This window comes from Zosterops lateralis (assembly GCF_965231275.1).
Source record: "Zosterops lateralis genome assembly, chromosome: 1".
NCBI lineage: Eukaryota > Metazoa > Chordata > Aves > Passeriformes > Zosteropidae > Zosterops > Zosterops lateralis.
The window spans coordinates 139,892,586-139,917,933 of NC_139762.1; the positions used below are offsets into that span (position 1 = coordinate 139,892,586).

Consider the following 25,348-nt stretch of genomic DNA (forward strand, 5'->3'; position numbering starts at 1 on the left):
AGCATCTACTTGGAGCTACTCTGGTGTGAAGTAGGAAATCTGCTTGGGCTTGTTGGGTTATTTTGTTTTCTTTGGGCTTGTCAAGGTATTTTTTTTATTTTATTTTCCTATTCTGCATTAGGGATATGAGTTTTTCAGATCCCATCTTGATTATAAAAGGAAAGGACAAACCTTTATAAAGCCTTTTGACTTCTATATTTATATACACAGCACAATATTCTTCAGTGCCTTTAGTCAGGTTATTTAATAGGCCAGTATCTTGGTTCCTCCATCTCAGCCACTGAGATGAGGAAGGTCCTGAGGCTTCTGCACTTTTTACAACAAATATGAAAATGGGCTTCACAGACTGGCTTTCAATCCATATTTCCTCATTGCTGATCTTAAGCCTCAATTATCTGCAGACAGAGATATTTTGGGATATAGAGTGAAGCGTAAAGCAAAGGCTGCATTCCTATTCAGACTCAATAAGAGAGAAAAAAATGTTCTGTGCCTCTTCCTGTCTGTCAGAAGAAAAATAGCAAAAATGCATAAAAGAAAACAGTTGGGGAATGTGCATCACTGGATAAATAAATTTGGAAGAAGAAAAAAAAATAAACCTTTTTTGTGTAAGTAACGTAACCTGGGTTATTTCCCTCATTTTTTATATCTGCTGAAACCAGCCCTGATGCAATACATTGAAAACCTCCCTGTTTTTCTCAGCCCATAGATAAAATGTTCCCTCAGTAGTGACTTGCAACAGGAACCTCATCTGTTGCAAACCCTTTGAGCCTTCCTTATTTCTCAGAGAGGAAGTATGTGGCCTGTTTGGCAAATGCTGCTCTACATGACAGCGTGAACTTCACAACACACTCATTCGCCCGGCTGCTCCTCGACTTGATCAGCTAAACCTTGCTGGCAGCATGAGAGCAGTACTATGACTACGGCTTTTTTCAGAATTACTGCAACCTGGAATGCCATGCCTAGCATTTAAAGGTAATCACTGCTGTGATATATTTTGCATTATCTGCGTACGAGACCAAATGTTGCAATTTTATTTATATACGAGGGTATTCTGTTTCATTAACAATGGCAGTATTCAGACCGTGGATTACAAGTACCACCAAGGGCAGAAATAGAAGAGCCTGCCTTGATCTTTTTCATAAGGAGTGGTACTAAAGACAGACAGGACAAGGAATATTTCTGCTGAAACCTAAGAGTAAGATAGATGCTTAGGACCTTATGCTAAAACAAACTGCATTTCACTGTAACCAAAATATGAGCCCACAGATTAGTGGGCTTTTTATTCAAAGTGTTAGAAGTGTGGATAGTGTGGTATTTCTGTGTTGTTTCATTTTTGCATGTGTCTATGAATTACTTTGATGAGAGTATTGTGTTATTCTTTCTAAGTGCAAAGGTTCAACTACCTCAAAGCTGAAAAGATGTTCATTTTGATTAATGATAAATTAAGGGAAATTCGCCAAAATAATATACTGTTTCTGAAATCTGAATTGTTTTGCTTTTTCTTTCTCCACAAGAGAAATAACAGGATGCCAGTGCTTTCATTTTCAAGCTAAATGAGATTCAGACATTACCTGTGAACTTTATTGAGAATTAAATTGTAAGACCTTGGCAATATAGATGTGAATATCAGGAAACAAAAATAAAATACGATATAGCATCTCAGGAATGATAAATGTTCTAATTTTACTAGTCCACAGTATTCCTTGTAGGGGGGCTTTATTCATGTGCTTAACTTGCTTTTTTATTCCTCTTACTACTTTCATTTCTTCATATTAACTGATTCTCAATCATATTAAATAAAACTTTGAAAAAGTTCTCACCAAGTAGCAGAATTTCTCATGTTCCATGCTGTTTAACTGTTGCAGAAGCATGTTTTCTCAGAGAACAAATTCTGCAAGAGGAAGTTATTGCTATATGTGCGGCACACAGGGACGGAAGGGGAAAATTGTACCACAGGTTTTGGGGGGGGTCACACCATGTAGGTCAGTGGGATTCTAGTCTTGACAGGTGAAAAATTCTTATCTGTTGAGAGTTCTGATAAATAGAGCACAAAGCAGGACTGGGACTGTGGATGTTTCCTCGTGTTCCTTTTGGCAGCAAAGATCCCTAAGCCCTAATAGCTGTGTTTGCAACTGATAGTGTGATCACCTTTCCTTGGACACTGTGTGCACAAGGGGAAAGTGAAGAGGAGGGAAGACCAATGCTTGGACCACTGCAAATGTGATCTTAACAGTTAAAACCAAATTTCCATGCAAGCCTGAGGAGGTGGCTGGTGAGCAGGAGAGCTGCAGGTAGATTTTGGTTCTCAGGAGTTCCTCTGAACTGAACAGCAGCTGAACTCCACACTTTTTGGGGTAAATAAGACACAGTGAGTTCAGAGTGTACCATTTCTCTCTAGCTATTCCTACATCATCCTCAGTGAATTATTTTCTTTGGATCTGGCATAGTTATCTGCTTCTGTGATGGATGGATGGCTCTTCTACTAGTATCCCAATTCTGTCATGAAGTTTAGATATAAGGAACAAAGTTTTCACAATGAGGGCGGGTTAAACACAGGTTGCCCAGTATTACATGTCTCATCCTTGTAAGCATTCAAAGGCAGGTGGGACAGGGCTCTGAGGAGCCTGATCTCATTGCAAATGTCCCTGTCCATGCAGGGAGGGTTGGACTAAGTGGCCTTTAAATGTCCCTTCCAACCCAAATTATTCTATGATTCAATAACGTCAAGTGAGATGCAGCGCCTGCAGTGAATTTGCTATTTCAGAAGATTATAATCTATAAAACTGGTACTGTTCTTCTATTGATTTCAACAAAAAAATTGGTTCATGAGATCTTTAAAGCTTCCAGTAAGTCTAGTTTTGCGGAGTGTCTCAAAATTTCAGAAAAACACACAGGAATTTGTCATACGGCGATGGAATGGATTTGTATTGTGCTGACAATAACTCAACACAAGCACAAGCCATTTAAGCCATCAAGTTCTATCACTCCAGAGTAAAGCACACCATTGTTTTAGAAATATGACTAATTTGTACATTCTTACTCTAGAAACAGTGATATGCCGTTGCCAGCAAACAAGTAGAAACAATTTTTGCCTGCTCTATTTCAAACAAAACAAAACTTCAATGTCCCATTTTCAAACTCTGAAGGTGGAGTCAGCCTCAGAACATTCACTCCAGCACCTTTGACTGGACTATAGGAACTTTTACTCTGCCCCTGTGCACAATGACAGGTGGCCTTAGTAGTAAAAGCTAGTCTGATGTCCTCATTTTCCTTTTCGTCACTTTGGTTAAGTGAATTAACAGCAAGGGGCCGAGCTTTCCATTTTTTTATTTTTACTGAGCACTTTTGCTGTGAATCTGCAGAGCATCCTGAACTCTGTGTCCCTTCCACAACTTTGTGCTGCCAGTGGTATTGACAGTAAAAGAGCATGGAAAATGCAATGAGAAGCAGCAAATTGCCACGTTACTGACAATAAAGCCCAAGATGTCACTGTACTGAAAATATTTTATAACGTTTGCATTTTCCACAAGTCAGGTTCTTCCACATCTGAGGCCACAGCACGGAGCTGCACATTGTGCCCTGATGACTCCAGAGGTCCTTTGAGAACAACAATTCCTGGTATGGCAGAAGGGAACCAGGCTGTGCTCTGCAAAAATACAAAGTAGGAACTTGCCTGTTGTCCAGTATTTTATCCCTCTGGACTTGACTGTGGTTTAATTGCAAGCGACGCATAAGCAACCCTACAGAAACACTTAAGGTATTTCTAAAGCAGCATTTGGAGTTTAGATCCTTAAACACCATCTATAAAAATGTAAGTGCCTTGATGAAATGTGCCGTATTTTTAGAAAGATTGAAAGCTCGAGGTAAAATTTTCCACCATGCACAAATACTACGTATCATTTTCCAAAGAGACTCGGGCACACCTGAAATTAGGTGTAGGAAAAAGGCCACTAGTCACAAGCCTGACACTTGTAGGAAGACTTGCTCTCTTGGCCTTCAAATAACAAAACCCAGCATTAAATGGCACTTAGAGGTAGAACTCTTATTTTTACTTTCTTTTCAGACTTTTGGGACACAAAATTCAAGCAATTCTCAACTAAGTATCAATTGCACGTGTCAAAATTACAGATGGACATAAGGTGTTCATGCTGTTATTCTTGCCATCTATCTGGAATTGCACATTTTTGGTAACTGCAGGCTTAGATTCTATACACTGAGCAAGATTTGAGCTTCCCTTTTAAATTACTGCAAAAATGCATCTACCAGAGAACAGAGCTCAGCAGAGGTTATCAGTCCAGGTATTTATCTCACTTTCCTGGCTGGCATTTTCAACCCTGTTGAGCTCTCCATTGCTGTGCTCAGGAATTTTTTCTGGCTAATATGAAGATGAGCCATACATATCTATAATATCTGTAGCCAAAATACTGGCTGAACTACTCCTATGGGTTTACCTCTTGTTCTTTATGGGATACAAGTAAGAAAAATGTTCAAGAAATTAAAATTGGGTCTTGCAGAAAAATACTCATAATTAGATCAGAAAATTATGATCTTGAAAGCAGACATTGCCTGATAAACTGAATTCTAGCTTCAGGTTTAGAAATTTAGGTACATTTACATAGAGAAGGATTTTTTTTTTTTTTTTTTTTTTTTTTTTTTTTTTTTTTTTTTTGCTTTCTATCAAGAGACCTTGTTTTAAAATATGAATACCCAATTAGTTTATTTGAATTTAACAGTGCTGTTTTATTCAGCTTCTAGACTTCTCCTATCTGGCAACACCTTTTTGTTCTTGGGAAAGTAGGTTTCAGATTCTTGTCAGAAAGACACTGACACAGCTGCACCCTCCAGATGTGCCACAAGCCAGTTCTGAGTGCATAAAATGAAGGGGTAATGTGCTATTTGGGCAGTGAAATAGAGAATTTTAGCAAAGAGTCTTTGGAAACAGCACTAAGAAGCTTGGAAAGCAGATGAGGTGGAGTCAAACTGTGCACTACCATCTGTTCTAGCACTGAGCTCCTTGCATTTGATAAGGGATTATTTTTTGTTCCTTAAAATGGCATTTTATTCTGTAGGATGTCTTCCTAAACTGTCTGTAAGATGTTAAAAATTTCTGGTATTAATCAACATACTGAAAATTCTGCCAATCTTATTCCAAAAGACAATTAGCAATAAAGTCTTGCTGACGTCAGAGGTTCTACTTGTCAAGTTGAACATTTTTCCACCTGACCTTCACTAGGCTCTAGCCTGTGTAAGTGAAGAGCAGCACACCAAAGTCAGTAATCATCATTGAAATATTTAAGCTAGAAAAGGCCACAAGGTGCAGAATACTCACACAATGCTGCTAGAGCTCCTGTTATCATTTTCACAGGGCAACAGTCAGAAAAATAGTTTTAAAAAAATAATTATCATCAGCTGGTGGTGTTATTTTGCTTTAATGTAGAGTTTTTAAATAAATATAGCTTTTTCTCTTCTGCCTCTGAATAGATACCATAGGATGATACCTTACACATTCAAAATATTTATCCCTCTGTCAGAGAGAATTAGAATGGCTGCAGCAAAGCTATGAGAAGGAACTGCTCCTCTCACAGTATTTAGTTCCACAATTTTCTGATACTGTTTCTTGTGCATCCACCAAAATTTTTTAAGGTATGTGAAGAATTTGCACTGCTGGCTTTATGCAGGAGGTTTAAGATGAAACATTTTTTGAGCAAGGTGTTACTTAAACAAAAAAATTGCCCACATATGCTGAAGGCAGAATTGCATCAGAAAAAAGCCCAAACCAAGCTGTGTTCTTTGTGTTCAGTAGTAAATCAACATACACAGAGTGCTGAAAACCAGGGACATTGGTCTATTTAGATCCTTTGTAGCCTCAGAACTCCAAATGCTGAAAAAAATTTTTTTTATATGAAATGCCCATATGTGCACAGCTCTGTTGTTACTTCCTATTGTGCTGAGGTACTGGTAATGGAAACTTTTACTACATCATGTTCTTCTGAGCAACTTCCCTAGCTGTGGTTTTCTGCTATTCCCCTGATAAAAGCCCAACAGCAGTGAGAGTTTAGCAAGTATGTAAAACTCTTGCATGAATTTGACACCAGAGTTCTCAAAAGCAAAACTGTATGAAATTGGAGACACCCAAACTAGGTCATTTCTCATCTGTTAGCACAGCAGGTGTTACTGTGATGGTAAATTTCAGTGTCTGCTTTGATTTAGTTGCGAAGGGCTTGGACAGAATTAGCAAGCACAATGGGAAATACTGTGAAAACTCCAAGAGCATCTGAGGAAACCAACGTGCCCAGCCAAACGGGTAAGCACTCATTTCATTCCTTTCTAGAGAAAAAGATGTTAATGATATATGATAGACTCAGCCATGTGTCTTTCCTCACCCTCCTGACAAGCTCATGGCTGCTGTGGGAGAAGGAGGGCACCCACCAGACTGTGCTTATATTTAGCTACGTTTTCGCTCGTTTTCCAAGAAGCATTTTAATTAAAAACCCCGAATGTTAAACATATTATTTGCTGGTGCTCCTTGAAAGACGTTCCTTCCAAATCAGAAAGCACTGAAATGCTGCTTCATAAACCTGTGTTTTGACATAATTGCATGTGATATTTTATACAAATTTATTCTTGAAATTTGGGGTTCTTTCACTTGAGGTTAAAAGTTTTAATGATTTATTGCATTGAACCTCATGTCCATCCACTGTCAGATAATTGCATTAACAGTAGCACACAGCCAGCCTGTCACCAGATTTATCCATAAAGGCTATAGAGGAATACAAGTTTCACAGGGCAAGCTGCCAAAGAAGAGTACAACACATCTGCCCTCTTCATCCACACATGAATAAATCAGGCTGCAAATCCCTCCCTGCCACCTCTGTAGGCTGGTAGAGGTCATGCACTGGAGGGGGAAAGGAAGAGGGATTTGGTGATCAGCTACTACAAACTGTGAGTGGGTGGGTGGAGAACCAGCAGAGCCTCAGCCCCCAAGGTGCTCTAATACAGGCAGCTGGCACAAGATCTGGAATAAATCACTCCCTAAAGGTGAACAGGAGAAAGAAGTTTTGTTTTTTTTTTTCCTTTTGGTTCAGGATGAGATTTTTTTAAGTAATTTTTTTTTGTTGTGTTTGTTTGTTTGTTTGGTGGGTTGTTTTTTTAAAAAAATTTTGGGGTTTTTCCATTAAATATTTTTCCAATTGGGCTGCTCATAATTATACTGGTAGGGAATCAGCCTGGTTCCATTTTTGCTGCAAGGAAACCCAGCCCTGCTCTTGGTATGGTTAGGAATTCCCTGAGATGGGCAGCCTTGCAGCCCTAGGTCCTAACATAGCAGAGACCAACCACTACTCAGCATATTACTTTTTTTTTTTTTTTTTTTTTTTTTTTTTTTTTTTGTGAAGAAGAGTGCCTTATGCTGATATTCCCAACCACTCCTGACATAAATACCACATGTAAACACCAGAGACATGCACTTACTCAAAGTAGGACCTTGCTGATGGCTGTCACCAAGCTTGTACTAGTCTTGCACGTGCTAAAATTCAGGATTTAGCAGGGCTAAAAACAACTGCAACCCTTTCTGTAATGGAAATAGAACATACTCCTAAAAGATAACTCTGCAAACATTGATAGCACAGTGGGAAAATATCTATTTAGAAATAGATACAAGGGGAAAAATCTATTTAGGAATTCAAGACTCAATCTACTTGAACTCGCCTACACATCTAGCACATCTAAAAAGGGATGTTGTTAGTCCTACCTGACCTCCTGCCACCACCTGGGGTGAGAAAAAATCTCCTGTAGTTACAGTGGCACCTGCCAAGGCTGTAGGAATGTTTCAGACACACTTACAGCTGAAATTGCACCAGATACCCACATTTAATCATCCAAAGGCAGAGGGGTTGTCACAAAAATGATCAGTGATGGAACACCTCTCCTATGAGAAAAGGTTGAGAGAGCTGGGGTTATTCAGCCTGGAGAAGAGAAGGCTCCAGGGAGACTTTATTGCAGTCCTCAATACTTAAAGAGGGCTTATAAGAAAGATGGGGATGGACTTTTAGCAGGGCTTGTTGTGATACAAGAAAAGATAATGGTTTTAAGCTAAGATAGGGTAGATTTAGATTAGATATGAGGGAGAAATTTTTTACAATGGGGGTGGTGCTACATTAGACCAGGTTGCCCAGAGAGGTGGTAGATGTTCCATGTCTTGGAACTTTCAAGGTCAGGGTGGTTGGGGCTCTGAGCAACTTGATCCAATTGAAGGTGTCCCCAGTCATTTCAGAGGGTTGGACTACATGAACATAAAAGTCCCTTCCAACTCAAACTATCCTATGATTCTAGGATTTATCAGCCTGAATAGCTCCTTGGATCCATCCACCTCTTAGTCTGGGTCAGACCAGCATCTTTCATAATTGCTTAGATGTTGCTAATGAAAGTTGGAAATATAAACATCAGCACTGTCATCCAAATCCAATGAAAAAAGACTTCTAAAAATGAACCTGGTACCCAAGTGTGTGCTGGGGTTCATCCAGTGAGTTTGTATCTGTTTGCCTTCCTGAGAAGATCAAACTCCAAATCACATCACAAACCACAAATTTCCACCTGGCCAGGAACAGACTTGATTTAACTGAGGTGGAGGATCCAATCCATGGACTTTCAATAGTTGAAATAGTTATTAGGAGAAGTAGGTTTGACACTGGCTCATTTCAGTGAGACGATAAAATGAAAGACTGAAACAGAAGGGAAAGAATGAAAGGAAAGAGGAGAAGAAAACAACAAAACAACAAAAAGGTGAAGGAAAATATATAACTGCCGTCTGCAGATTTTATCTGCAGTATTCATCAGACCCCTATGAGTCTCTTGAGCTGCCTGAAATTTGCACTGAAAGCAAAAACTTGTGCTTTTCTCACCACCAGTGTGGCAGTCTTGGTCCTGAGAAAGGGAACAGTGTGTAGGCTGCATTTCCCACAGAGGCATTTGGATCCCAGAGATAACTGCACCCCATCTGCCTCCACACTGTATAGGCACCCCTGGCACAACCCAGGGACTGATGACAGAGTAAGCAGAGCAGCAAGGGGTCGTCAAGGGTTGTGAGCCCCTCTCTGTCCTCATTTGGGAGCCTGAATCAAGGGTTAATCCTTTTCGGCTGCACCTGCACAGCTCTTAGTTCCCAAGCTGACTCGTTTAGATCTAGCTTGGGTGCCAAAGTGTGACTCTGCAGCCACACCTTGTGATGCTGCACAGTTTCCCAGATACACGAGTGCCCTCCTACACCTCTCTGGTGCACCCCATGCCATAAATCATAATATTTCTGCTGGTCAGTAGATCTGGATGGTGCATGGAGATGCTCCAGACAGGGACCACGTCAGTGCACAGCACAGCAGATTTTTGAGGGTGATGAGCTGGATCTGGATGCTCTGCTTATCCTCTTCCTGCTCTCTAATAAGGCTTCATAGTCCATTCCTAATGAACAATTTGAAGGATACAATATTCAGTCTCACACTTTGCAAGACATGAGGGTGTGAGGACATCTAAAATTAGCATGCATTTCACACTAATTTCCTACTCCTAAAAAACCCACTCAGATTTAACACCTGATGCAGTGGAAATGACTGTGCTTCGATCTTTCCACTCTAACTTTTGAGTTGTTCCATTTCAGATGTGACCTACACTTGCACTGTGGAGGAAAGGTTGTTTTAGATAAACTCAGGCAAATCTTTTTTCTTTTATGTCTTGAAAGTGTGGGGAGCTCATAAGATCAAATCTATTAGATCACTGTGAAATTTAGGCGTGGAGAAAGTGTGTAATTTGTTTAGTTCCTGTTTCCAGGCTTTTGTGTTTGTAAGGACCTGGCATGGGTTCTGTGAAATGCTGTACAGTGTGGTGGGGTATTTTGCATGACCAAAAAACCCAGTGAGGTTTGACTCAAACACCAATCAAAATGAAGTGAAGAAGGAGGGGGTTGACTCCTTCCCTTACACTGTAATATAACTGTATGCAGTTTAAGAGGAAACATTTGCATGGACGTGGAAGATAAAACTCTGATATATTCCTTCCTTTTCAGAACTAAAAATACCCATGCAAAATTGAAACAAAGATGAATATAAATATGAAAGTGTAAGCAAAGTAATACAGGTCCTGCTAGAGTAAAGTCACCATAATGAAATGCAAATGACAAGTGCACAAGGAAGGAGAGCAGAAAAGCTTTGTTTCCCACTCTTTTACTATGGAAGCAAAATATTTATAAATAAACAACATTAAAAAAAAAAAAAAAAAGAGCATTGCTAAAGGCATGGTCCTTAAGATAAGAACAACTCTATTCAATGTAGTATTACAAGATGTTTTATAACCTGAAACAAGAAATTAAGTGATGGCACTTTATCCTCATTTTGCTATTTTTAAAATGCACCTTCGGGCCTGTTTTTCTTCTAGTAGTCCTCAAAAAAGATTTTGTTTGTCAAAAAAGACTCATTGCCAATGCTTAGGTGTTATTAGCCTCAGGTACTAAGTAGCTTCATAGACAGGAAGGTGCCACTAGATTTTCTGTGCAGAACAAGGAAGCTACCAAAGGCTTAGCACAGATTTTCTTCAGTAGGCTTGAACTAAGTGTATAATAAGTTATATTAGATTAATCACAGTGGCTGGCTCTACTGGACTAGTCCTGTTTAATTCAGTCACACTAATCAACTAAGAAAATCCATATTGGCAATACCAATATTAAACATTCTCAAAATAATCATAAAATGGTTTAGGTTTGAAGGGATCTAAAGATCATCTAATACAATTCTCACTGCCATGGGCAGGGATTCTATCCACTAGATCAAGTTGCTCAGACCCCATCCAACCTGGTCTTGAACACTTCCAGGGATGGGGCAACCACAGCTTCTCTGGGCAACCTGTTACATTCCTTTCCTTTGTGTTTCTTTCAGCTTTTTACCGTTACCTGAGTTGTTTCTAAGGCCTTGAGACACATAGCTAAAACCACAGAGCATTAATTCAGGGTGTTGCACCTATGTTTCTCTCAAAAGCTGTCTTCCTTAAAGAGAAGTTGGCAACAAATCTATATTAAATGAGAAAAAAAATATCAAGATACAGATGTATTTATGGCTCTCTATCTAATTTCTTTCTTTCTTTCCTACCCTGAATTCACACCCATTTTTGCACATGTTGAGCTGCACAGAATGGGAAGTACGGAGATCAAAAACCCTCTGCAAATGTAGTGCTAGATGGTGTTCCTAAGGATCAGGGTGCTGATCCTGGTGGGGGCAGAGGGAAGCTCTGTCTCCCTGTGAGATTGTGGAGGGTACTGAGATGTGCAGAGGGAAGGAACTTCTTCCAGGAGAAACACAGGCAGTGTACGGCACAACCCCTTTTGCCAGGACTTGCGGCAAAGAGATCAAAACACCCAGCATGGCACATTTCTGAATCTCCCAGTTGTCAGCATTTACTGGGCACCACAGATTCCAGCAGGATGAGAACATTTCATATTTGGTAGTCCCAGTCTTGTGTAAAGTGCCCCATCCTTCAGAAACAAAGAAGACTCAGCATGTCCCACACAGGGTGTAAGTCCCAGATTCACCTCAGATGATGTAAAAGGTGTTCTCATCTCTTTGCTGATCTCAGCTCTGCAAACTGCCACTGTACAATGGTTTCAGCTTAAACACCCCTGTGCCTGTTTTCTCCCACTGAAGCTCTGGTACAGTCTCCATGCAATGGTGAGAGCAAAGTGCAGTGGCTGATCACCAAGCTCCTTTAGAAAGTGGTAGAAATGGGCAATAATGGCCACACTCTCATTGACCTTGATCTAAACTAATTTCATACCACTGAAAAGTATCAATGGTGTAAAATTATAAAACAATTCAACATGCACCTTTCTTTTCTTAAATATAATGCTACAAAACTGTAGCTGGAGGCAATTAGAGACAGTGGCATTAATTAAACTGGGTTACTTCCTCAAACTATAAGCAATTACTAATTTTTTTTTTCGTTTCAAACTGAGTATGTCCTTTAAATATGGTAATTGCTAGAAAAAGTGGTCTAAATTTAGTTGCTTACAATTAATCATGACATTTTTAATTTCTAGTATCTTCACAGTCCTCTTACAAATCTATAGGTTTCTTCTTTAGCTCCTTATGTTTATTAAGTGACATTTCAGAGATTTTTTTTTTCCCATTTGACCTACTACATAAAATCTATCATACTTAATGAAAAATATATTTTTGTCTCAGAGCTCTACCTTTGCTTGAAGTGACCTTTTCTTTCTTCTTTCACAGGTCAGGAGAGTGACTTCCTTGCTGTTCTCTACGACTATCCTTCAGCAGACATAAGCCAACCTATATTTCATGTAGGGGAAAAACTACGTGTGCTATCAGAGTAAGTTGATCAATTTATTTCTAAATTAAGTTTTGTTATAACTGAGGCAAAGCTCTGTTTTATGCACTTGGCTCAAACTGGATGCAGTTCACCAAAATGAATTGAGTTCAGAATATTCAGGGAGGGATTCTTAGCCATAGTGTAAATTTCCATGCAGTTTAAAGATTTGGGATTGTGGATTGTCCTTTGATCCATAGATTTCTCTTAGGTTTCTCAGACAGATGGATTCAGACTCTATTCTAAAATAAGACTCAAAACAATTCTGCTTTGAAAAATTACTGTGAGAAAGTATTCCCCAAATGTAATGGAAAACAGAGTAAGAGCCAAAATAGTTTGAATCATATAGAAAAGAAAAATCATTCTGAATTTCTTTATGTCAAGTGTGTCTGTCATTTTCCCTCTCACCCTTTTTGATCTAACAACTCCATTATTATTAAGTCTTAGAATTTCATCCCTATTTAACACAAATGTTTAAAAAAAAAAGTGTGTATGTGTTGGGGGGGGGGGGGGTATTTCTTTTTTTACTTTAAATCGATTCTGAATTTTCTTATTGAGGAAAAAAAGACAGATTTCTCAGCCAATTCCACTCAAAAAATTTAAGAGCCCCAGAAGTAAGCAGGCTTAAGAGCACCAGTTCAGACTGACCTTAACCATTGTGCAATATTTCCTGACACAAGAATGAGAAATGTACAGAAAAATGGAAGCCAGCAGCCCTGATGTTCTTCTGGGCACAGCTTGTGTCAGCACACAGTGACCTCCTGGAAGTTACTCGGCCCCACAGCCACTATTTGCACTGCTCGAAGTGAAATGAAAGATTTCATTTTTGCAGCTGGTGGAGCAGATGGATTCAATGGGAGACCAGACACATTCATAGCAGAGGAACCCTTTGTGGACTTCTAAAATAATTTTTAAAAATTCTCAACCAGATAGTCAAATGGCTGGAGGAGAGAAGTACTCAAGAGAAGCATCACAGATGACTGATGAATTTTCAGACTCTTTTCCAGGCCATCATGACCTGCAGTGGCCTCTGTCAGTCACAAGATACAGGCTTTAGTGGATCTTTGGTCTGACCCAGACCAAAGGGTTGTGCTGACACAGTGCTTTCTCTGCCTCCCTGAACCTAAGGGTCTCAAGACTCAGACAATACCACCAGATAAATTATCTGCTGAAGGAGAACTTCTCTAAACCAGGGGGATTCTTTTCTGCTAGCTTCTAGCAATATAAACCTTGCTGCAGTTTGCAGAACATACGTGACAGAGTACAACTGCTTTAGCTTGGAAATTCCAGCTTAAAGCCTCGCTCTCAGATTTCATCAGCCACAGGCCCTCACAGCACCTCAGGACTGCCTATGCCCATGTCAATGGGAATTATACGTGTGGCATATTATATGTATACACATGCTGCTAATTATAATCTACTGCAGGAACAACTTCTAAAAGAATAGACTTTAGCAGCAGAAGTTTTTGACATGTTTGTCTGCTGTGCAGTGATCAAGGGCTTCTCCTGGTGGATAAATTAGATCCAAAGCAAGCCTTGATGGGAACTTTCCTCTTCCTATTTTGAATCATGAGCTTGTTCACAGAAGACAAGACAGTCCAAGGCTCTATGCAAACCACAGTGTCCTGGTGAAGGACCTGTTCTCCCCTATTGGGTTATGTGCTGATATCAGTAAGAATTGTTTGCCTGCAGCCTCTTCCTGCTCATAAGCTGTAACTCTTTTCCCAAAATCATTCAAAGAAGTAAAATACAGCAAAAAAGAAGAGTAGCACTGCATGACCAGAGCACAAGTCACCACAGAGGAGTCAGCATAAGCAGCAGCATGTGCTGCTTTTACAACAGCAGCTTTTCAGCCTTTTACCAAAGTAATGATGCATGGTGGCAATCAGCCCCACCAATCCTGCCAGGAACAGGACATATGGAACCTCCACAGGAAATGCAACTCCTCACAGATATTTGTGACTGCTCTGCATTGGCAGAACCACTGGAACAGTTTCTCACTCTCCACACTGGTCAGGCACCTGTCATTACCAGATGAACTGCATTTGGCTGGCACTAGTGAAACCAAATGTCCTCCAAGATTCACCCCAATTGACATAATTTCTGTAGCTCCTGCCCCAGGAGAGATGTACTGCTTTGGGATTTCTATTCATCAGAGGGATTTTTCAGGTTTAGTAATATAAAAATTTGGAGGGAGAGAGATGACAAATCTCTCAATTATTTTTTTTTCTTATTGCAATTCTTGGATCTGTCTAGAAGAATTTTTGGGAAAAAAAAAGGACCAAAATAACTTAAAATTCTTAGAGATAAATTAATTTCATCTGGAAAACCAAACCCAAAATTTTTGGGGCCCTGAAATTTCCAACTCTGAGCAGTAGATACTTTTTCCCTCAGCACAGACATTCTGGACCATTAACCTAAGTGATTTCAACACAGCTATTGTAACATGCACTGAGACTCTGACCTGCAATCTAGATGTTATTTTGGGAGCATTTATATGAACATCCACAAAAGCAGCATTCAAACACAAGACACAGTTATTTGGATTCAAACTCTCTAAGCAAAGGTGCAGAGAACCCATCAGACATCAGCATCCTCTCACTATGACTAAAGCTCTGCAGCATCCCTGTGAATATTCCTGGTATCCTGCATTTCTGAAGGCATTCAAGAGTCAAAGCCAGAATTCAGCAATAACTTAAGATATATTGGGGAAAATAAATACATCTGCAAGGTCTATTTTGCTGAAGGCCTCCTTCAGCTACAAGGTCTATTTTATTGGAGTCTGGTCTGCAACTCGTGGAAGACAAGGAAAAGAGCAAACCACAAAGCAGGTTCTGTTGGACTGACAGCCTGTTCCCGAGCAGACAGGCTCCATTTCCCAGGAACCTCTACCCTGGTGTTACAGGGCTGCCCAGACACAACACACTCAGCTGTAAACTGAATATCTTGGACACCAGTACAAGTCTAGCTGTGGGAAGGCAGAGCACAGCATGGTTTAACCACTGAGTATTTATCCTTCTTCTTTCGACTACAGAAAAATATTTTATTACTTACGTCATTTAAATGGAACAAATGCAGCTTATTTCTGTGTCCAAATTCAATTCTCAAGTAGGTTTAGAAATGGAACTACTCTAAATGAAGCCAAACAGGGTTCCTTTCTGAATATACAGTTTCAGGAATTAGTTGCAGGTTAATCTGTATATCTTCATTAACTTCTAAGTGATGAGAAGCTCTGAAAATACATCTAAAAATATCCCTTCTCTTGCTTTCACACAGTGAAGGAGGCTGGTGGAGAGTCCATTCCCTTACAACAGGTCGAGAAAACTATATTCCAGGAAAATATGTAGCAAAGGTTTATCATGGGTAAGTAAATGCCTTTTCATAGCCTTTCAACATCACATTTTTACATATTATCCTCTTATTACTGAATCATAGTCCAAAAAATGCCAATAGTGACTTGATAGACAGAAATTTTATTTATTGACAGTCCAAAATACATCTTCTGAAAACTGAGAACCTCAAATCCACATATAAATCTAGACTAAGTGAAAAGGAAAATCCTCCTTTTAAATGCTGGAAACAGCCAAAACCACCTCAAAATGCATATAAGGTATTAAATATCCATCTATTGCATGGACTGATCCCTAAAGACATTGATGAAGAGAGCCTATTTAGAATGGATTTTTAACATTTATATAGAGTAAAAATCTTAGCCAGGTTTGCTCATGGAAAACAGGCCAAAAAGAACAAATAGAAATGCTAATAAGTCGTTCAAGAATGTAAACTTTCTCACTGGAAGAACTAAGGAAATTTCAGACATTTCTTGTTGCCATGGATACCACTCAGAAAAAAAAAAAAAAAAAAAAAAAAAAAAAAAAAAAAAAAAAAAAACAAAAAAAAAACACCATTAGAGCACACACTTAAAGGTTTTCTGGCAAATGTTTTAATACCTGTTTAATTTTAAGGATATGAACTGTGAATGTCACTGTGAACTATGCAAGAGCTTAAATTTTAACATGCTTTTACATCCTCCTGAAAGAGTGATGCTTTCCCAAAGGCAGGGCACAGATGTGGGGCAATGGAAGCTACTGTCCGAAACTTCAATGACAGCAGACTGGATCAAACACATGAGAACAGCTCATTTAAATTCAATTTAAAATTGGATGCCAGTAACTCTAGAACAGCTGAGCAAGCCCAGATCCATGGTGAGACACTGGCTGTGGCAAAACATGGCAGTGCACCAAGTTATGGTGAAAATTTGTAGGACTAATTCCCCCTTATCCACAATGCCCATTAACTTAAATGGTTGGACTGTTCCCCAGAAGAAGCAAAATAATTGTAGCTTATTTGGGGTTTATTTATGATGCAATTCGGGGTTAACAAAAATGGTTTAAATGAAAAAGAAAGATTTAACTAATGCCACAGATATCATCAATATACCACAGGAATCTGTCCCCAGCAATACAGATCAAAGCAGCTCAAAAAGTTTTGTTTTCCCTAATATGTCCAAATGTTATTATTCTTCTCTTAACCTCACAAAGGTTAATGGAATTCAAAACCTGCAAAATTTTCTCCATAAACTGGGGAAATATGCCTGAACATAGTTGAGAGAATAACCATAGAAAGCCACAGTGTTGTTTTTGCAGTGACTTTTCCTGGCTAGTGCAGCACTTTCACAGCCACATGCTGCTCACTATTTCACTGATGTCCAAATTTTCAGAATTTGTTTTTTCCTGCTTCACAGTTGGTTATTTGAAGGGCTGGGAAGAGAAAAAGCAGAGGAACTTCTACAGCTGCCCAACACCAAGGTTGGCTCCTTCATGATCAGAGAGAGTGAAACTAGGAAAGGTGAGACAATACAGGTTTTGTTCCCTCTTGATCTCAGGCATTAACAGTTTTACAGCTCTTTAACTGACTCCCTTGTCCTGCTTCATATGGATCAGTCCAAAACCAGAAAAAGGTATATAATGGGAAGGCAAAGGCACCCAGTGCAGTGTGCCAGCCTTTACCAGTCACCTACTGGAAACAGGGTTATTGGTGGCCATGGAAAGTTCCACGGGCATCCACGGGCACAAACAAGACACAGTTGTTTAAACACTATTATTTATTTTGGTTGCATGCAAACCTTATGAGGCAGTGGGACTTTCAATGAAGGAAAAGTCATGGCTTTGCCTTGGTTCACAAAAGATTGATTCAAGAAGTTGTAAAATGAACATCAAGTAGTGGGGGTGGTGGATAAGTGTGTTTACTAAATAAAGGAGAGTGGTCTTGTATTTATTTTTTAAAAATGACTGGCCTTCAATTTTATTTTCTTTCTTTTGCTACATGGGAATTTTACTGAACCAACTTTATACTTTTATTCTCTTCACTGGGGACATAGAAACAGATTCATATAATGTCCTGAGTTGGAAGGGACCTACAGGGATCACTGAGTCCAACTCCTGGCCCTGCACAGGACCACTCCAAGAATCCCACTATGTGCCTAAGAGCATTGTCCAAACCCTTCCTGAACTCTTTCAGGCTTGGTGCTGTGACAATTCCCCCGGGGAGCCTGTTCCAGTGCCTAAACACCCTCTGGGGGAAGAACCTGTTCCTCCTATCCAACCTAAACCTCCCCTGGCACAACTTCAGGCCATTCCCTTGGGTCCTGCCACTGGCCACCTGAGACAAGAGATCCATGTCTGCCCCTCTGCTGCTCCTGGTGAGGGAGCTGAACACAGCAATAAGTCTCTCCTCAGTCTGCTCTTCTCCAGGCTGAACAAATCTCCCATGTGCAATGTGCTGTCTTCCTTTTCTGAAGCACCAGAACACATTCTATCATGACACTACAGCTAAAAGGGAATAATACCTCATCTGTCCTGACCTCTTGCATACCACAGGCCAATTACTTTCTTAATATCTACACTACATTCAAAGAAATTTAGGATTGGCATTCAGACCTTGCCAATAAATGCTGCAGAACAATTCTAAACAAAGAAACAGAAAAGTCCAAGTGGCCATTTCCTGCCATGGCTGTATTATCAGGTCTCAGCTAGTACATCACCCAAAGCTGACTAAATCAGAATACCAGCCTGTGAGTCTGATCTCCCTATTCAGTGGAAGGCAAACAACTTCTGTAAAGGCCCATTTCCTTTAAGCCATTTCAAAAGATCCTATACCAGTAATAATAAAGGAAAAAAACACACCAGAAATTTAAACTCAACCAAAATCTCAGGTCATGTTGTATCCTGTATATATATTTAGATAGATAGATAGATAGATAGATAGATAGATAGATAGATAGATAGAGAGATAGAGTATAAATATAACATTGCCACTCAGGTTTTTTCAGCTCCTTCTGAGATGTTTTGAGTCATGCCACCACATCTTACAGATACTCTATTCTGCTACAGATACCAAATCAGAACTGCAGCTCTACTTTGATGTAATTAGTTCTTGTCTCTCCCCAGGATTATATTCCTTGTCAGTGAGGCACAGGCAAGTGAAGCATTACAGGATCTTCCGCCTCCCCAATAACTGGTATTACATCTCTCCACGACAAACCTTCCAGTGCCTTGAGGACCTTGTCAATCACTACTCAGGTAAAAAAAAGTGCAGAAAAAAAATATTTTCCACTGGCAACTGTAAAAACTACCTATCAAAGGTACAAAACAATAAGCTTTGCCTATGTCCAAGACTTGCAAATTCTGCCACAGAACAAGCAATGGGAAAAGTTTAGGCTTATATATTTTATTTTATTTTTCATCCTAAATAAAAATATGCTGCCCTTAACAGTATAACTGAAGTTAATACAAGTACTCAGCTAAATAAGGCCAGATGGGTTCTGTCTGTATTGATGTTTTGTATGATATTATGTAGGATATTGTACAGCCATGTCAATAATGCTGTTTGAGGCAAACACCAGGGTCTAGTGGTTCCCTAGAGCACTTCCAAATGCAGTTTAGAAGTCAGCACAGGTCAGGGCTGCCCAACCCGTCTCAGAGCACACCTAAACTCAAAGTGTGAGCATAAAAAAGTGTTCAGCTGTACAGAAGCCATATACCCATAGTTGTGGGTTCCAGAGACAGATTGCAACTCCTGGCTGACTCTATTTGCCAACATGAAGATGTCTGCCATTCATTTATTTGCCATTTAGGCAGGCAGATAACTTCAAGGCATGCAACACCAGGTTCTCTATTCATGTTTCCATAAAGAGCCACTACACCACACAACCTTATCTGTAGCAGAAAATTTTCAGAAATGTAAGCATCTTCACTATCACTTTAGAAGAAGCATATGGCAGGAATTTATCAGCAGTATTTTTATCAAGAGGCTCAAGCTGTTAGCTCAATTGCAGAGTCAGCTGTCACGGTTACTAATATCAGTCCAATGCATGACACCTTTTTCAAAGACAGTGTTCCAGATTTATGACAATTTAGCCTGTGTCAGAAAGGTAACTTGACAAATGACACAATTAAGTGGCTGCAGTTACCATGCATCATAATCAGAGCATTCTAAAATGAGGAAGGAAATTGCAAAAAACTAATTGCCTAAAAGTTACAAGAGAATAATAGGTTCTGTGCTTTAACAGGCAATGGGTACTCTGTAATTTTAAAAGCGTGAAGTTACCATACCTAAGTATTTCACAGGAAAAAGAAAAAGTGTGATGGGCAAAGAGTACACTGATAAATTGAGGAGAAAAGTCATTCACATTCAAAACAAGCAAATGAAACTTTCAAGTTCAATGATATAATGAGAGGAGGAAGAATTTGGACAGCAGATATATATGTATTTACATGTTAGCTAGTTGTCACCATTTAGAAAGAAGGAAACAATCGAAGTCTAAAATCTGGGCTGGGGCAGAATCCAAAACTTGTAACAATTAACACCTTTACATGGGTTATAGGTGTAAGAGGAGAGACATAGTTACATTTAGGTCTCCTCCTTCCCCCACCATGACAAGATATCTTATTTCTCACCCTGAAATAAGACTCAGAGTTGTAGAACAGCAGCATTTAGCCATGATGTTCTCTACTTGGGCAGAAGAATATCTGAGATGTTCCTAGTGGAGCAAGAAGAAAGTAGAGCACAGAAACATTGATGAAAGTAACATGTGAACTTCCATTAATTCCACAGTCATGTTCCACAGAAGAGTAGGCATGCACAAAATCTAGTCTGATCTTTCTTACACTGTTTGCATGGCTGAGACAATAAGCAGCAAAGCAGAACCCACTGAGGGCTCAGAAAAACTGGGTTTGTGTTTCTGCTCTGTCGTAAAATTCCTTCTAGTCTTTGAGCATGTCAGTTTGTCTTTCTATGTCTCAGTTACTCATATGCACTGTATGAAATATATCCAATGAACAATTAAAAGACAAAGGTATAAGGAAAGGAAAAAAATTAAACCTGTGTTACTGTTTTCTTGCTGAGAACATACAATTTTTGACTGCTCCTGCTGAGTCCAAAACTGTTTATTTGAACATGCACTAAGGAAAGAAAACAGTAAGCAAAGATTAACTGTCTGTGTATTCATTTTCCTGTTCAGAAGTTGCTGATGGTCTCTGCTGTGTCCTTACAACACCTTGTCTCACCCAATGCACTAACAACAACACCGTGATGAATCCAGTCCCTCCTGTGGTGATGAGGAATAAAAATTTCAACTGGAGAAACATTCACAGGTACCACACACAACACAGGCTGCCAGAAACAACAGGGGTGTTTCCCAGCCGTGTATATACTTGTACTTGCAACACAGAAGACAAGACATAGCTATTTATTTCCTTCTCCTGAAAGCTTGGACAATTTGACATTAAGCTCATCCACGAAAACTGAATGCCCAGCTCTCTGACTGATAATCTAGGTTTAACTTTGAAAGAAAGTATAGACAGCATTCAATCATTTCTCCTATTCAGCTACCTATGTGTTCAGCCCCTTTGGGACTCCTGAGTCCTTTCAGCAAGGGGCAGGAGGAAGAGGTGGGTCACAGAGCCCAGTGACATCCAGCCCTGCTGATCCATCCCCACTGATGTGCAGCTCACAGGTGAGCCATGGCAGGCAGAAGTGGCTCCCCTTTTTCACACACCCAGGCAGCAGCACATTGTCCAAGAATAAACTTTTCCTGTTGTGTCTCTCTCGACACACAGCCCAATTCAGAAGATTTCTAATATCACAACTGCCACAAGAGAAAGTAGGTCAGGTTTCAGGAGCTGGGGAAACAACCACCCTCAGAAATAAAAGCACCTTTTACTTTTGAAGGGTAAATTTCCCTCCACTACTCTTCCTTCACAAAACATTAATGTGCTTATGAAAGCAAGAAATTTTTGTGCAGTATTGAGGTCATTTTTCCTACAGATTAAGAAGAGAATATAGAGGATACTTCCTTTTCAAGTGTGAAAAATATTTATATATTACTGTTCTTTTGAGAAATGCTAAGTGACACAAATGCTTGGTGATTTATGAGGCAGAAATGGTTTTTATACAACAAAAATAACATTATTAGGTTTAACAACTGTTAATATTACCCAAAGAGGCTCAGTCCAAGTAGCTGAAATGGTAACAAAATGTTGTTCTTTTAAAGGCTGGAGGTGACTGAAGATACCAAAAGTACCCTGGCAGCAATGGATGACTCTTGCCTCAGCTATGGCCTGAGGGAAAGCATCGCTTCCTACCTCTCCCTAACTGAGGATGACAATGATTCTTTTGCAAGTGCCAGAAAGAAGAAATCCCAATCTCTCATATACACAGGGAGCAAACGTAAGAGTGCTCTTCCCTTGCCACACACATACTATGAGGACTAAATGTAAGACAAACAGAAAAAAGCCACAAACTGACGAGTTAGAAGAGAAACCAGAGCATCCTGTGGTTCTGCTGTCCTGCAGCTGAGAAATACAATCAGCTAAGCTGGTGACCAAATGCCCACAGTGCTTCTGCATTTCCTCTTCTGAATATTAACCAGAGACCTTCTCAAGGGTGCTATCTCAGCCATGGCATGGGAACATCCTCAGTGCACCAGAACTGGTTCACAAGCAGGGTGAACTGAGACAGATTCTAAGAGAAAAGCCAAGTGGTGCAGGTGACTCTTCAGCAGGGGAGATGCCCAGGATTATACAGATGTGACTGCACAAGGAAGGACTGACTGCAGCTCAAGGACTTAAATTAAGTCACTCTGATATTCTCCACAAGGCTGAAAACCTTCTTTACAGAACCTATCTACACTGAAAAAGGAGCGTTTTTCTTCTCAAGATAGACTTATCCATTGTCATCGAGAATGGGTCAGAGAGACATCAATAATTCCAAGAAAGTATCTAACATCCAACATCCAAGAAACACCTGATTATAGTGACTCCATACTTATCTTTTAGGAGAAAAAAATCAAAATCATTGACTTTACAAGTAACATTTAATTCACTTGCTGGCAGTGGTCTGCAGTGTCATAAAATAGTCACAAAATTAAGAACAGGCTTAATTCACCGAGAAAAGCGAGTCCTGCTTATACCTGAGATGGGAGTTCAGGCATATCCAAACATGTAACTCAGCTGCTCATAGTAAAGCAGATAAAAGGTTTAATTAAACAAAGGGGTGTTTAATTAAACAAAAGGGTGTTTATTTAAGAAGTAAGATGTGATGATATTGTGCCTAACTGCAAAGGTTGGCTTGCAAACCTTTTATGTGTACAGGGAGATATTTTAACTTCGACTTCTGAAGTCAGCCACATATTTATGTATAATATTTATATTAATAGCAGCTTTTAAAATAATTAAACTAAAGGAACAAATCAGTAACAGTGGATGTTAGAGATTTTTCCTAATTTCTTGCCTGACGAGAGTTATGTCAATAATATGTCAATATAAGGTAATTATACTTTCTATCAAACCACTTAAGGATTAGAGGGTTTTCTGAAATTTCATTTATTTTTTTACAGGCATGTACTGTTTTCTAAGTGATAAAGGAGCAAGTAGCATTTTCCTTTGAACCTGCTTGTGATTGCTTTCTAAACCAAGCAATCGTTCTTGTCTGAGTGTGTAAAATGCTGCAACCTATGTTCTCTATATATTTAATATCTAAATGTCTCTTAGGACAAACCTGTCTTCTTTTTAGATCTTGTATCAGGTCATTTGCCCTAGTAAGAAAGGTTCAGAGATCAAAATATTTCACAGCCTGTTTAAACGTATTTCAGGACTTAAAGGATGAATGTAATTTGGCTGGTAAACATTGAACTCCAAAAAGCAAAATGCACTCAGGAACTTTAGGCATTTGTATAATCCAATTACTGTTACTGATAATCAATATGTTATGGTGACTGCATTTTATCCATGAAATGTACATGGGGAACATTTCAGATTTCTATATCATGACTTGTATTTATTCATTAAAATAATATGAAGTAGTTATTTTGTGTTGCTTTTAGAAAATGGAAAACCTGGTGTGCAACTAGTACAAGCACCCAGCCTTGCAATGCCAGTGCCAGAAGGTATATTGGATGGAAGGTGAAAAAAGAATCCCAGAGTCCACACAATTAGCAGCACTCGGACACGCTCTGTGAGAAGGGGATAAGATGTTCTGACATTGACAGTTCAACAATCACAGACCAGTTCAGCATAGAAAGGACCCCCAGGAATCCTCTGATCCAACTCCTCCCTGTTCCACCAGGGTCCCCTTGAGCCATTTGCCCAGGACCATGTCCAGATGGCTTTGGAATACCTCCAGGGATAGAGACTCCACAACCTCCCTGGGTGACCTACACAGACACTCTGTCATCCTCACAGTAATGAAATGATAAAGTTACAAAAAACTAATTAAATGTGCCATAGAGATGGCTGGATTGCACAGATGGTTATGGGGAAATTCTGTGAGGTTTGGCCATTTTTACAATTAACTGAAAATTTTTATTGGAGACCTTTGGGGAAACATGAGCTTGCAAGGGATGAAAGTGCCCAGGTGATTTTAGACAAATCTGACATTACCTATGAAATGGTATCAGAAGTAGAAAATTTGGGTAGGGATGTAGCAACACTGGTATAATGAAAAAAAGTAACCAAGAGAGGTGGTTGGTTTGTTTGAGAGGGAGTGAGACTGGTAAAGGGAGGGAAAAAGGAGATGGGAAAAGAGGGAAGAAAGGGGATCTAAAGAGTAGATAATTACCAGGATCAGGGATATTTAAGGTCCATGTCAGAGAGCCCCACACCTGACTGCAGTAGAAGAGCAATAAACCTTCTCTTTCCACTATTGTCTGATCTGCTTCCATGATCAGGAGGGACCTGGTGTCTTCCCTTGCACTGGGTGGAAAAGGCTGCCCAATACATCCACCAAGAATGCCTGGAGAGGACACCCAACACAGCTGCCCTCTGCAGCCTCTTGCAATCCATATAATTGACTCAGTCATCTACACCAATATTGCACTGGTAAATTATTAATTGATCAAAATATGAAATCAAATGCCAGGCTACTGCTCTTATACCATTTAAAACAAGACCATAATCACTGATACCACTTATTTCTAATCATACCACTGAAAGATGAAATAAATTCTAAAAAGTCCCCATGATAATTTTGCACTGATTTTGTACAATCTGCTTTCAGATTTGTTCCAAACACAAGCTCTTATAGGGCAGACACAGGAAACTCAAAAGCATTTTGCCATTTCAGGTGCACATTTTCTAGTCAAGAAAGTTTCATGCACCACTCCTCTCTGCATGCTCAGGAACAGTATGGTTTTATCATTCCTAACAAGCACAGAAACAAGAAGCACAAAGCCGATTTCTGCAGAAGAGCTCTGTTGCTTCATTAAGGGATTTTCCCTCAGGAAAGGTATTTCTGGTGTATATTCTCAGTTTCATAATTCTAGTCTGTGTGCACTTCCTTTCTTACAGTAAAATTAAAAGTGCTCAATGATTTTGGTGTCTTTGAACAAAAACAAGCCACGTCCCTTAACAGGAGATGTAAGTGAGAAAACAACTTTGGCACCACTTAAAAAAAAAAAAAAAAAAAAAGAGAGAGAGCAAGTATATTTTTA

General features: G+C 39.5%; 2 protein-coding genes across 4 annotated transcripts in view; one reads left to right on the plus strand and one right to left on the minus strand.

Moving 5' to 3' along the window:
* Positions 1-25,348, minus strand: part of TG (thyroglobulin) — a gene marked incomplete at its 5' end in the record, with an annotated part of 158,123 nt that overhangs the window by 47,724 nt on the left and 85,051 nt on the right. The gene's annotated exons all lie outside the window — the stretch shown is intronic.
* Positions 814-23,709, plus strand: SLA (Src like adaptor). Of its 3 annotated transcripts, XM_083857039.1 has the most exons (9): positions 814-972; positions 3,535-3,618; positions 6,211-6,304; positions 12,264-12,363; positions 15,637-15,723; positions 17,105-17,208; positions 18,810-18,941; positions 20,882-21,014; positions 21,914-23,709. In XM_083857039.1, exons 3-9 carry the CDS (start codon positions 6,244-6,246, stop codon positions 22,131-22,133), a joined length of 837 nt encoding a protein of 278 aa, XP_083713165.1. In that variant the 5' UTR covers positions 814-972; positions 3,535-3,618; positions 6,211-6,243; the 3' UTR covers positions 22,134-23,709. The 3 variants fall into 3 exon arrangements, with proteins under 3 accessions (XP_083713165.1, XP_083713163.1, XP_083713164.1); XM_083857037.1 differs by lacking the exon at positions 3,535-3,618; XM_083857038.1 differs by lacking the exons at positions 814-972; positions 3,535-3,618 and adding an exon at positions 3,646-3,661.